This window comes from Populus euphratica, unplaced genomic scaffold (genome assembly GCF_000495115.2).
Source record: "Populus euphratica unplaced genomic scaffold, PopEup_1.0 scaffold136.1, whole genome shotgun sequence".
Taxonomy (NCBI): Eukaryota; Viridiplantae; Streptophyta; class Magnoliopsida; order Malpighiales; family Salicaceae; genus Populus; species Populus euphratica.
The window spans coordinates 239,995-251,984 of NW_011500002.1; the positions used below are offsets into that span (position 1 = coordinate 239,995).

At 29.5% G+C, this 11,990-nt stretch overlaps 1 protein-coding gene across 1 annotated transcript; it reads right to left on the minus strand.

Annotated features, from left to right (window-relative positions):
* Window positions 1-408: 408 nt before the first annotated feature.
* Window positions 409-3,531, minus strand: LOC105140934 (zinc finger protein WIP3-like). The gene is made up of 2 exons (XM_011047980.1): window positions 2,871-3,531; window positions 409-1,255 (listed from the first exon to the last, which is right to left on the minus strand). The coding sequence occupies exons 1-2, from the start codon at window positions 3,432-3,434 to the stop codon at window positions 818-820; spliced, it is 1,002 nt and encodes a 333-aa protein (XP_011046282.1). The 5' UTR covers window positions 3,435-3,531; the 3' UTR covers window positions 409-817.
* Between the last annotated feature and the right edge of the window lie 8,459 nt (window positions 3,532-11,990).

Below are 11,990 nucleotides of genomic sequence, written 5' to 3' on the forward strand. Positions count from 1 at the left end.
TGGGGTGCATACCCAATAAGACAAGACATGACAACACACATATGCTTAATGCATGGACTCAGGATCTTGCCTAAACCTATGTCCTTAGGAGCTAGACCCAGGTTCTTTGCTCGAGCCCATGCTCAATAGGAGTTTTTTCTTGGCTTTTATAGATGCTTTAGGTCCACTTTGGGGTTTTTTTTTGTTCCGCTTAATTTTGTATCCATCATTATCACTAGATAATCTTACACAATAATCTTGTAGAATTTACTAATAGATAAAATATTAATAATTAGATATGTATTAAATAAATATTTCTCATGAGTGAATCTTACAAATTTAATGGATGATTTTTTTTGGTAAATGAATTTTATAAAAATCCACATTACTTAAAAATAGATATATGATAAAATAACATGCTCATAATCATGAGAATTAACCATATATAACGTAACAACAACATAAAGAACAATATATAAAATCCCTGTATTCATTACGATTACAAATGGCAATGAAGTAGACAAATTTTCTCCATTAGAGTGATGCCAACAAAAGCTTCAAAAAAGCAACTTAATTTGTGTAATCTCTAAGAGAAGAAAATTCATCTACTTCACCCACTTCATGACGCAATCAGTTTATTCCATTGCAAACTGTCTAAAGTTATTAGTACTGCTCATCGCCCGGCAAGTGCTCCGTAGCAAACCACTTCATGCATGTTTCCTGAGAGTTTTTTGTTACTGAGCACAAGCTTCGATAAGCCTACTAGCTAGGGCTAATTTCTTAAACACCAAATCAAGCAGAAAACTTATAAAAACCTTCCGAATATTTTTCTTGCACACTAATGTGCAAATTCGTCTTCTGATCCAGTGATGCATTCCTTCTCAATTTCTTCAAAACCTTCAAGAGATGGGTGAGGAGAGTGACCTTTGCCAAAAGACCTAATGTGATCCTTGAGTGACCTTTTGTGTTTGAAATCAGAACCACAAGTACAATACCATAACTTTCCACAATTCTTTTCATGGGTTCTCCAATCTCCTTTAACCGCAAATGTTTTGCTGCATTTTCTACACATAAATGGCTTGACACCGTGCTTCCTTTTGTAATGGGTTTGAAGGGTCCTGAAGTCTTTCAATGGCTTAGCTCGTGGATGGTTGATGTTGTTCTTGCAACCTTGTGCACAACAGTAGCATGGAAGCCTCAGCATTGCTGCTGGTTGTGTTCCTTTAAGTGAGTCTGGTCCCTTTCTGAATTCGGACCCATGCCCCCACATATGCATCTGCACACAAGGAAAACTGTTAACTACTTGATCTCAATCTTGCTAGAAACCATGTTTAGTTTACTGCCTAATCTTCTAGCCAAAACTTGCGAATCGTTAATCTTTAACTAATTAAAAGTTGATAATCATAATTAAAGGAAGAGGATCCAATGTAGTAACCTTCATCTCCAAATTATCTTTATAGATATCTTTAGACAATTTTACAACTGCATGCTTGTATAGTTTATCTTACCCTGTAATCATTTTTCAACTTCTTGTCCCATCTTTTTATAAAGGCTACCAGATTTCCCCTTCCCCAAATAACTTTCTTTTATCCTTCCACCCAAAGAGGAGGAAATGATAGAAGAAACCTTTCCTTAGGTGAAGGGGGCGTAAATATACACTTCATTTTCTCCTTTATAATAATTTATCTTATGAGTACTTGCCAACCAAACACTAAGAAAACAGCAAAGATGATCAAATGCCATGTTATTGGACTCAAATACACCCCCACACACACACACACAAGGATGATATAATAAGATAGAAGCTTTTATAAATAAAAAAAAATGATCAATTTTATTATGTTCCTCTTGGTTTTGATGGCATCCTATGCTGCCTTAACTGTTGTACCTTATCTTTAAGCTAATTGCTTGGTGCTTTAATGGGTCCTTTTGGCTTTATTTTTTCTCTTTTTTTTTTCTGAAAATAGCTACCTTAACTTCCGTATTATATATATATATATATATGGGGATATAGGAGTGGCCAGGTCTAGTCCAACGAACAAAATTATAAGTGGAAAGAACTACATATGGTAGGAGTATCATGGTATAACAAAGCATACCCTTGAGGTTGTCTGCAAATATGAAACTTCTTTCATATTTAGAATATTTGGCCGAAAATATAAGGTCCTTCTATTTCAGCAGACCAAACAACTGTGTGGTCTTGGATCATTAGCATCATCAACTTTGCTCATATCATTTATTATCCTCGAAGAAAAATCCTAAGCATTCTTCATTGCACTGCCTTTTTTATTTATTTATTTGAGACATTTATCTTTATTTTACCACGCCTTTCTTTATCATGATTAGGTTTATAATCGTTGATTGAAGTGTTCAATTTTCCCTCTTCTTTTTTTCCCCACAGATAAATTGTTTTAGTTAGTTGTCTGTCATCCCTACAAAAGTATAATTTAGACAATTTCCCCCCAAGATTTTCTCCCTTGGAAAGAAATTGAAGTGGACGCATCAACTAAATTCAACACAAGTTTTTAAAGGAATTCAATACAAGTTTGGTATACATGCAATAGGCATCAACCTCTACAGATAATGGGAAACTGGGGAGGTATGAGAAAAACACCAATGACTAACATTCTGTCCTGTTAAAAAAAAAAAAAAATACTAGATGAGATTTATTAAGCGTATGATCCCAAATTATGTGCATAGCCATGGCAAAAAGAAAAATAAAGAAAGAAAGAATGCACGCGTGATGCATATTGTCCTCAAGAAATTACAAATATATATTGTTTGCTACTGAATCTATATTTGAATTATTCATGTGCCAAAGAAAAGATTAGTTGGTAAATAATTAGCACACAAGATTAGAAAGAGAGATTACTGAGAATTAAATTACTGACCTGCATGTTATTGTACCTATTGAAGGTCTTGCTGCATATAGAGCAAGCAAACTGCATGGGCCCAACAAGGATCTGGGCAGGGGTTGGGATCCAAAACCTACTCTCTGAGTTGAAAGAATATCCTTGAAAGTTTTTCTTCATGGATATTTCTTCCTTGAGGTCAAAAACTTCAGTCTCAACTTCGGAATCTCCACTGTTAGGCAATCCAATGTGCAAAGCCACCGTAACCTCCTTCTCTTCTTTAACTCCAGCAGTGCTCTCTTTCACTTCCACGTCTCCATCTTTTAATGCCTTCTTCTCTGTGAACCTGCTTAGAAGAGGCAAGCATTGAATTGTCTCTTTCATGGCCTCTCTTTGTTGATGCTGCTGTTGAGGGAACAAGCTTGGAAGTCTTAGTACGCTCATGGGGTTTGTGAGCTGAACTTGATGAGTCACAGACGAATTAGAAAGAGAAGAAGAAGATGAAGAAGGAGAAGGTGAGGAAGATGGCTTAAGCCATTCAATGAAATTTGGGGCTTGAAAGCAAAGATTCTTGTCCTCTACATGGTAGTTACATAAACCCATCTTGTGGGAATTCCTTGATTTCTCTCCTGAGATGGTTTATATCCACACTTTATGTGGGAAAGCTTTGCACTTAATGGCTGGTGTTTTAAAAGCTTGTTTCGTTTGTCTTTTAAGAAGTCTTTATTTTCCCTTTCTTTCTTGTCAACCTTTGGCCCAAGTTTGTTTGATCTGAGAGAGAAAGAGAGAGAGAGCGCTTAGTGGTGGGGTTAGGGAAAATGACATGCAAAAATTGAGACACTAATGAAGAGAATCCTAGAATAGTTTTAAACTATATATATATATATATATATATTATTTTCTCATGTCTAAAATAAAGAAATCCAATATACATTATTCTAAAAAAACTACATTACATTTCTTCTTTAATTTCTTTACCAGGCTAGGATCACAGAATTTGACCCATGCCCACACTTTTTTTTCCTTCACAAAATACATTGACATAGGAGTGCAAGATCTCACTAGGATGGAGGGAAAAAGGGGCTGAGAATATTTGGTCAATACCTAAAAGAAAAGGAAAACGATAAGAAATTGAATCAGGTGCCTGAAGGAATGTTAATAAACCCTTAATCTAAGCTTAGTGCAGTTTAACTTCCTTATCATAATACTATTTTATGCGAAGAGTAGTCCTAAATTAACGTTCCTATGGAGGTTTTGAGGTTAAATTCCAATCTAAGCTGCTAGAAAGTCATCTTTCATTATTGCTTGACGAAAAATTGGATCATCATATTCTTTCATAATTAAATTACATTATTTATATCCGGTGGTTATTTTTTAATTTAGGGGAAAAAGAAAACCATACGAAGAAAATGCAGAGGTACCTGTCCATAAACGAATTTTATCTTCTTTCACTGCCATCATAACATAACATTTTTATATATTGCTCCTTATAGAAACATTAATTACCACTCAAAACTCATCTATTTCATCCTCAATTTATTATTAACTATCTTAGTGTTATTTTACTCATAATTATTAAATTATTAAATCCAACTCGAGAATGAATCCAGGTTATAAAAAGTACTATATATATATATATAATTTAAACAACATTGTTATATAAAAGAAAAATCAATTGTAAAACGTCATAAATGTGTAATTACCTCGTACCGGAGATTCAATTGACTGTTTGATTGTCAATGGAGTAGGAGCAAGCGGCTTAAATTAGTAAATTAAGTATATTAGAGGGGTTGGTTTGACCTTATGTGGAAGCTTATGGTGCTATAAATTTGATGATGTAACAGATATGGGGAATGTACATCATTTTTTAGCCTTGGCGAGAAGATAAAGGAATTACTTGGAATAAAAATTTCGGCCTCTCTAAGTTTTGAAATTATTAATATTGGTTTAACAGCTATAAGTTCTTTTTTTTTATTATTATTATGAATACTGGATTGGAAAAAAAGGTTAATTGGCTACAGGAAATTACATGTTCACACACATATATTGTTGGTACAGTTTGTTAATAAATAAATAAAAATATATTTTTATGCTATATTAAAAAGAATACTCCCTCCTACATGTTTATAAAGATGTGTTTTTATTGTATAATAAATTAAATAAAAGTTACGATGAACGAGCTTTTTTAATTGATTTTTTAATACTATTAAATGAATATTTATAATATTAAAAGACAACATTTAAAATTTAATTTGTTAATAAATTCTTATTAACCGTCAACCTGTTACTACATAGAAAAATAGATATAATTTTTTTTATTTTTTTTATTGTTTAAGAGATTTAGAGAATTTAGTTATATTCTAGATATATTATCTTAAATAAACACTTCAAAAACATTATTTTCATGCCTCTAAACTAATTGATTTTGACTCTTTATTTGTTTACATACACTTATAGTTCACTAATATATACATATTATAAATTATAAACTAGAGCACTTGCATGTAGTTTTTTATAGAACCTTCACTCAATTCGCATTTCTTTTCTTCTTTTTTTTAAACCTAATTAGACCTTGTTTCCTCCATCTTATAAAAATTAGCTAACGCTAGTGTTTGTCACCAAAACAACCATTATACCAAAACTTGTTTTTTTTCAGTGAAGAAAGTAGAGTATTCAGTAAATATATAGGAGGTTGGATTTACAAAAGATTGAAAATTGAGGGTGTACAACGCGATTTTCAAAAGATCGAAGTGGAAAGTGTAACTGTGTAAGTATTGGATAAAGACTATTTATATATAAACACAAAGATAAATTTTCGAAACTCTACTCAATTCATTTTAATTTTAAATTTTATATATACATATTTTTCTAAAACAATTAATTAATGTAGCTATATATACTATACATGATGCCGACATTAGTATTATTTTTTCTTTTAGGAGTTTATCAATACTGAAAATATATACATAAGAATGTTGGTGAACAAAGACATATTGGAATGAATGTAAACATTCAACATTTTCATAATGAAGTTTTTAATTAAGATTCCAAGGGTAATAATTGATGCACGAGCTAGTCCACAGGTTAAATTTCAATACAGGCTGCATACATACATACATACAGATAATTTATTTTGCTGAGAAATTATAAGATGAAATCAACAATAGCGTACCCTAGTCATGATTAGCTTTTAACAACAATTTGAACATTGATCATGAGCTGAAGGGAAATGGCTGAATATCGTGTAAGATTGATGTAGAGGATCGAGTAGTATAGCTCAAAATATGAAGCAAATAAAGCAATCGGTTCAATGTGAATGGAAGCGCTCTTAAGAACAGTGATCTCCACCTTGCTTGTTTGATTCTCTTGACCATGAAGCCGCGTTGAAAGATAAACTGAAGAGGGCACGAGAGGACCAAAAATATTGAACAAATCTCGGCTAAACTTGCTGTAGGCACCATTAACATTTCTTTCATTGAATCATGCGTGTATTAGTGCTGCTTCACTCATGTATATTTTATGAACACTTTTTTTAAGCGGCCATGATGGTATTTTCGAAACGATATTTCTCGTATCAAAACAAAATTCCTTTCAGATGGGGTTCCAATTAAGTCTCAGATTTTCAATCTTTCTTAAGATCCTGAACCCTAAATTAACGAGAAGGAAACTCATTTATCATCAACCAAGCTAAAGCATTGAGATACATGAGTGCCCCAGACAATCTTGCATAATTTCACAGACCCCACTCCCAAATTATGCAAACAACAGCGTGTTGATTTCATTGAGGGAGTTAAGATTAACATGAAAGTTCATTTTCTTTTTTCCTTTCTTTTTGGGATAGCAAGAGGTTAGCCCTGAATGTTGAAATGTAGCCGACAAGCAAGATATCATGAGCGGATTTTCAGGAGATAAAACAATGTCCTAGCTTTCTTTTTAGCTTTTTCTTTGTGTATTACGTGCACTGTCTATGATTCTCTTTCTCGAGCACCATCTCCTTGGCAATCCATTGTTTTCAAACAGGCACTTAGCCTTATGATTACACCCTTTCCATACATGGAAAAAAACATTTTCATGTGAGTCCATAGAGTTCCAAACAAAAAAAAAAAAACCCACATATGTCAATCAGAGAATTTGATGAATTATTTAGAATACATATTAACTTTATTCTTTGGATTCAACAGGAGGAGGTCTAATGCAACCTTTCAAACCCTTCATTTTTTTCAAACTGTCTTTTTATAGAGTATAAATGTTTGGTATAGCTTCTGGACTTGTTTTTTGAACAAGCACAAAAATCCATATCTTAACTGTTATTTGTATACCAATCGGCAGCGTCTATAGGCTTTATGTGTTCGAACTGAAACTGCATGACAAATTAATCTTGTCAGTTAAACTATTTATGTATGGAAAGAAATAAAGAATTTACTTAAAGAAGTGAATGTATTATTTTTAAGGTGATTATTTATTTCACATGGAGATAATATTTTTATGATATAATTAAATTTTTTAAATCAAAAAATAAAAAGAAAACATAGAAAAAAATATGTTTTTTATATGTTTTTTATTCTTTGTGTAGTAACATATTTATATTAATTCGAAACATTATAATTGTTAATAAAACTATATAATTATTAATGAAATAATTATATTTTAAATTAAACTGAATAGCTTCTATTTAGTTTTATTCTAACAATCATAAATATTAAAATTAATAATAAAAATTAAAAGAAATAAACTCAAAAAGAAAATCTCACTACCTATTAAGTTTCAAGTTACATCTTTATGTTATTATAAATATTCATATAATAGCATTATAAAACCCACTAGAAAAGCCTATCCATTATGACTTTCACTTAATTTACTAAATAATAAAACCTTACACTTATAAACAACTAAGAAAGAGTGTTTTTTTTTATATGAAATACAAATATTTTTTTCTTTTTTTACTTACAAACTACAACAGCAATCCCCCACTAGTTTGTAATGAATATCTTTTCACTTAATAGAATTATACTTGCAAAAGATATTTTACAATTTAAACCTTTAATTAATATTAGAACTTGAATCTTACTAAAATTCTTAGTGTCTGCATATTAAACCAAAACTTTTATTGTAGAATTAAAGATACTGCACGTATAATACTATTCAAATTCTTAAAGAAGTTTATAACTATTTAGTACTTATTGATGGTCATGTGCTAAAATCTCATTTCATGAATATTTATAAGAGAAAACCTTATCTTTTGTCAAAAGCGACACCACTTCTATATTCATATAAATGAAATTATAAGTGTCTCAATTACATTAAATATTAACTTTAAATTTCATTAAGAGCTTATACTCAACTTCCTTTACATAATAGAATACGTTGAATGCTATCAGAATATGATCTAAAATTAATTATCAATGTCGAACATATACTAAATAGTAACTTGTTATTACCCATTAAACTAAGAGATAAGTTTCTTGTTAATCTGAAGTTGAGTTTCTATTACCGGTATCTTTAATAACGAGTTTTAACCTCATTCCACTAGTTGTTTTCCTTACCATGTCTTTAGATATTTTTTTGTGAGTGGCTCCCTAATTATTCAAAGATTTCATATAGACAATATTGATTACTCCTTTTATAATCAACTCTTAAACAATTCCGTATCAAATACTTATATTTCTTAACTTACCATTATAAATATTACTATAAGCTCGAGGTATATTTGCTTTACTATTGTAATATAAAGAAATAAATGACATAGGTTGTGGTCATAACTAGCTAACAACATATTTCTTAATCATTTTATTTTTTTACTTGTAGCAGCTATAACAATAAATTCTAATTTCATGGTAGAATGAAAGATGTATATTTGTTTCTTAGATACCCAAGATATTACACCTCCTCCAAGTGAAAAAAATCATCCTGATATGAACTTTTTATCACTCTAACTTGTTATCCAACTTGCATCACAATATCCTTACAACAAGCTAGAAAATTAGAATAAAACAAGCCCAAAGTGATCATTTTTTTAGATAAACAAAGATTCTTGTAATAGCCTTCCAATTATTCATATTTAATTTGCTTGTATATCTTGATAACTTGAATATATAAAAAAAGCTATATTCAGTCTTGTACAATATATAACATACATAAGACTTCTCATGTCATTTACATAAAGACAAGTAATCACATCAAAATCATTTGTAAATTTGAAATACATATACTTATTTGCACCATGATGATAAAAATCATTTAACAAAATTGTTTTGTCAAACTTCTCATGCCAATATTTTCAGAGCTTGCTTTAAACCATATAAAAACTTTATCAATATACAGATTTTTTTGTTCTCATTTTCAGGAAGTGTAACTCTTAGTTTGCGCTATCCATACTTTCTCCTTTAAATCTCCATTTAAGAAAATCACCTTAACATTAATTTGATGAACATATAATTTATAAATTGATGATATAGAAAATAAAACTATAATAGATGTAGTTCTTGTTACTAGAGAATAAGTATTGAAATAATCAATACCTACATAAAAGTATTCACCATCTCTGTCACTTCTAAGAATTTTGATTTTTTTTCTTTTGATTTTTTACTATTTTCTTGAATTCTTTGAATTTCTTAAAGGATTAATCTTTAGTTCTTAACATGTAAACATATATAGAACAAGAATAATTATCGATGAAAGTTATAAAATATCTTTTCTCACCGCTTGTTAACATCTCATTTATTTACACATATTAGAATGCACCAACTCAAGTAATTAATAATTTCTTTCAACCTTAGAAAAAGGTTTTTAGTTATTTTAGCTTGAATACATGCTTCATATTTATTATTATCATAATGCTGATACAAATATAATCATGCATGCATGTATATTTCAAATATTTATAGTTTAGATGACCTAAACTAGCATGCCAAAGAGAAGAAGTAGATTCAACCATATAAGTAAAAACAACATTGATTTCATTAATATTGAACTTAAACATGTTATTGCAAGAATAAATATTTCTCATAAACATTTCACTTTTAGTTATAATAATCTTATTATACTCTAAAATAATTTTTTTGACTCTTTCTCATTTAAAAGATTAGCAGATACAAGATTGTTTCTAATTTTAGGATCATAAAACACATTGACTAAAAACAATTTATGTCTAAAAGTAAAGCATAATTCAATAGTTTCTTTTCCTAAAACTTTGGCATAATTATGGTCATTCATCAAAACCCTTTTAGATTTCTTCAATTCTTCATAAGTCTTGAATCATGCTTTGTTGTTGCTGATATGAACTGTTACACATGAATCCAACAACCAATCTAAAATCCTCACAGTAGTAGTTGCCATATTTAATTAAGTAATCATTCCAATTTAAATGTTTGAAATTATAGAAACCAACTACTTGACTTCATAATTTTTAACCATATTCACTTTGTTAACATAATCTCTCTTGTTGAAACTCTTGAATCTGTATTCTTTTATGTAATGCTCTTTATTTCCACAATGAAATCAAATCATATACTTCTTATTAGTATTATATTTCTTCTTGAATTTGTTTCTTTTCTTTTACACCTTTAAATTGTTTTGTGTCATCTTCAAACCAGTTTCAGTAATTAAATTCTCTTTAAAATTTATCACTTGTAATTCATACATGTAAGATTGAACCTCAATTTAAAAGTAGGGGAGATCATTTTCAGTTCGATTTGATTTTTATAAAAAAAAACCAATTTTTTTTTTAAAAACAAAACATGTTCAAATTGATCGGTTTCAGTTTGGTTTCGGTTCGATTCAATTTATATTAAAAAACAAAAACTATATTGTTTTTTGGGGTTGTTTTTGTAATTTATAATGGGTTTAGTTTCGGTTTGGCTTGGTTTTGCTTTGTTTTTTTAGTTTGGCTCCGGCTTTTTTGGTTTGGCTTGAGTTTTTTGGTTTGGGTTCAGTTCAAGTTCGATTCAGTTTATTTTTTTCAGTTTCAGACTTATAAAATCAAAATCGAACTGAACTGATTGGTTTTCAAAAAATTATAATCAGTTTAATTAATTTTTTTCATGGTTTGGTTTTTTCAGCTATTTTTTTCCTAATTTAATCGTTTTTTTATTTTTTTTGCTCACCTCGATTTGCAAGTATGTTTGAAATTATTTAAATGCATAATTGTTTGTTGAATGTAACATCTTCTTCCTTTATTCATTCTAGGATAGAGTAAGTTTTGATAAAGTAGCCTCCACTTGAAATGAATCATGAACTTTGATATCCAAATCACTAAGTTTTGATATCAGGATTTGAATTTAATGGATTTGATATATGATTAACTTGTTGTCAATAATCTCATACTTAGAAAATTTTAAAGCAAGAAAATGATCAGAACCTATTTTTTCCTGCTTGTATTGTATCTTTAAATTTGTCCAAATTCCTTTAGCGACTTTAATTTGAAGAAGATGTCATAAAATTGACTAGTTAAAATATTCATAATATGCCCTCGACTAAGCAATTCATCTTCCTTTGGTTTTAGTCTTAACAACAACATAATCATTTTTTTATAGTTTAGGAAGTGCAGATTGGTTTAAAAAAGTAGCAAATCTTTTGTGAAGTAAGTAGGAACACTACCTTGTTCATCCACCTTGTGTAACTCATACTATCAAAATGATTCGGTTGAATTTTGATATCATTAGCAACCCTAACGCTTAAATTCAAATTTCATTAGATAAACAACTTGGTATTGTTAGTTAAACTATTTGGGTATGGAAACAAATAAAAAATTGGCATAGAGGCATGAAAACATGTTTATTTATCTCACATAAAGACAACACCTCCAAGATATTAAATATGTCTTTTTTCTCTATGTAGTGACAAGTCTATATAAACTTGAAACATTATAATTGTTAATAACATATTTATTTGTCTCACACAAAGACAATATTAAATATGTCTTTTTTCTCTATATATGTAGTGACAAGTTTATATAGACTTGAAACATTATAATTATTAATGAAACAACTATATTTTGAATTAAATTAAATAGTTGCTATTCAATTTTATTCTAATAGTAATAAATGTCGAGTGCTAATTTTTTTATATTATAAATATCCACATATAATAGTATTAGAAAGCGTATAAATATCCATATAATAGTATTAGAAAGCTTATTAGAAGAGCTAATATGTCATGACT